Raw genomic sequence first — 2,467 nt, 5'->3', positions numbered from 1 at the left:
ACTGAAACTAATTGTACCATGGTATTTTCGAATTGTACCTCACTGAATCTAATTGTACCATGTTAATTTCGAATTGTACCTCACTGAAACTAGGTGATACTGTAAGAGTATCTAATCCGAAATCAGTGTTCGAGAAAGGCTATAAACCGAAGTGGAGCTCTGAAAAATTCTCAGTAGTAAAAGTGCATCATCGCTGAAGAACATTATAACTACAATTTTTTTAATGTAAATGAGAACAATAAAATCAAATTGATTGATAATGAAAATGTTGGCAATGCAATAAGTGAAATAACTGAGAATAACATACATGAACTTCAAGTAACAGAAGGCTATTACAATTCAGTGAGTGATCTTATTGATGCAATTAATCACCAAGTAAAACCCTATTTGTTTAAAAATGCAGTATTGATGTCAATTGATAAGCTCAGTAATCGTACAGTTGTCCACAGAGATCATGTCCAAAAAAACATTCAGCATATATAGCGATTGGCAATACAATTGGGATTCTCTCCAAATAATGATTTAATGCAAGCACAGATTTCACCACACATTGGCAACATACGTTTTGGTATACCCGATCAAATTGTTTATCTATACAGATATCATTGACCCCACAATTATTGGACATGAAAAAGCATATGTAATAAAAATTGTCAATACAGAAACAAAAAAATATACTTTCGGTGACTCTTGCTATAAAGAATTCACACACATGCATTATATGCGCATGCAAAGACGTGAGATTGACTCTATTTCAGTTGATATAAGAGACTACACAGGGGAATTTATACCATTTCAACACGGTGTTTTGATGATTAAGCTTCATTTTAAAAATCAAAATGCGCTGCAAGACAATCAATGACGTATATTCTGATTATTATCTAAATCAGGCTGGATCAGGTTTCGGTGGTGTTTATACAAGTGGTTCTTATCAAAAGGGTCATGGAATTGGATCATTTTTGGGTGGACTATTTCGATGTGTTTTTCCACTTCTGAAAAGTGGTAAATCAGCTCTTGATAATGAACTTTTAAAATCAGGTGCTAATATCATTTCTAACATAACCAAAAACGAACCTGTAGAGTCTACCATCAAAAAACGAGGAAAAGAGACTATTAATAAGTAGAGAGAAAAAGCCGGTTCTGAAACAGGAAATCAAAATGATATCAAATTGATATCATTTTGATTTCCTGTTTCAGAATCGGCTTTTAACCTTTTGGAAGAGTATGAAAGAGAAAGAGTATGAGAGAGTGTGTGTATGTGTTTGAGATAAAGAATGAGAGAGAGAGAGAGAGAAATAGCGAATGAGAGAGAGATAGAGGGGTGAATTAGAGAGCGTCCGAATGGCTGTGGAGAAAGAGTGAGAGGGAGAGCGAGAAAGAGTATGTGACATGTGAATGACAGATGAAAGGGAGAAAAAGAGAAAAATCACCCAAATATTATAAATAAAACATGATTTTTTTTTGTTTCCACGGTTTTGATGTATTATTTTTTGAAAATTTTGGTAAAAAATACAATTCAAATTATACTAGTGTGAAAACGTGATCGTGATGAAACATTATTAAAAAAAACATATTTATGGAATGAAAATTTCCTCAGCATCTGCATAGCTGTACATGTATTCACGGCACAATGGGCATCTAGTATTATCTTGCTCGTATAGCTCATTAACGCAGTCCCTGCAGAAGACGTGATGACAAGGAAGCATCATTGGATGATTTCGTAACAAATCATCGAGACAAATGGCACATAATGGGCGACCTGAATTGAGCGGCTGTGCTGGTGCGGGTTGAATTGGTTGTACTGCTACAAGTACAGGCGCTTCCACTTGTTGTACCACAGCTGCTACTGGACCTTCTTCTGCTGCTGCTGGCACTGCTACAACTACTGGAGCTTCTACATGTTGTACCACAGCTGCTATTGGTCTTTCTTCTGTGCTGCCGATACATCCACATCCATTGCCATTGCTATAAATGCTGAAATAATTGATGGTGATTGCGGGAAATTGTTAATCATTGCACGCGCTGCTGCTGCTGCTGCTTCGAACTCCATTGGATCGCGAATAACACGGCTCAAAAATCACATCGTCGTCGACTACGTCCTCAGCCATGGTCCTCATGCTGGCATTGTCATCAGAATGAACGATATTAATTGATGATCCAACCTGCGGCTGCATATCAGAAGCTGCATCACCCTCTGTCGTCTCATAAACAGCATCCATTGTCGACTCATCGCTGTCATAGATGATATGTGGTCGTTGCCGGCGATATGGTTTAGCGCGGAGACGATAACGCCGTGATCGTGATATTACACAAATGTATTGACAAACGAATGAAGCCTGTGCAAATGTGTATGTAAACAACAAATCAATATATCTCCAATACTGATGTAAAATTTACGAATTCAAATTGTGTTTATTCTTAACCATTTGAATGTGTGCACAGTTAAATTATATTTCTTTCTCACTTA

The 2,467-nt window shown here is 36.8% G+C and overlaps 1 protein-coding gene across 1 annotated transcript; it reads right to left on the bottom strand.

Annotated features, from left to right (window-relative positions):
• Window positions 1-1,574: 1,574 nt before the first annotated feature.
• On the bottom strand, window positions 1,575-2,219 carry LOC116348957 (E3 ubiquitin-protein ligase TRIM33-like). Its single transcript, XM_031780202.1, has 2 exons — window positions 2,020-2,219; window positions 1,575-1,974 (listed from the first exon to the last, which is right to left on the bottom strand). The coding sequence occupies exons 1-2, from the start codon at window positions 2,217-2,219 to the stop codon at window positions 1,575-1,577; spliced, it is 600 nt and encodes a 199-aa protein (XP_031636062.1).
• Window positions 2,220-2,467: the final 248 nt, after the last annotated feature.

Source organism: Contarinia nasturtii, unplaced genomic scaffold (genome assembly GCF_009176525.2).
Source record: "Contarinia nasturtii isolate CC-2019 unplaced genomic scaffold, AAFC_CNas_1.1 Cnas_scaffold_2695, whole genome shotgun sequence".
NCBI classification, from domain to species: Eukaryota; Metazoa; Arthropoda; class Insecta; order Diptera; family Cecidomyiidae; genus Contarinia; species Contarinia nasturtii.
Note: the sequence above shows the minus strand (reverse complement) of the source record. Positions and strands in the feature narration are given on the sequence as shown.

What these genes read in the sequence shown, in the direction of transcription:
- LOC116348957 (XM_031780202.1), bottom strand. Translation starts at nt 2,219, where the DNA reads ATGGATGCTGTTTATGAGACGACAGAGGGTGATGCAGCTTCTGATATG. An exon ending in AGCAGCAGCAGCAGCAGCGC is followed by an intron (nt 1,975 to 2,019) that starts GTGCAATGATTA and finishes CAATTATTTCAG; the next exon opens with CATTTATAGCAATGGCAATG.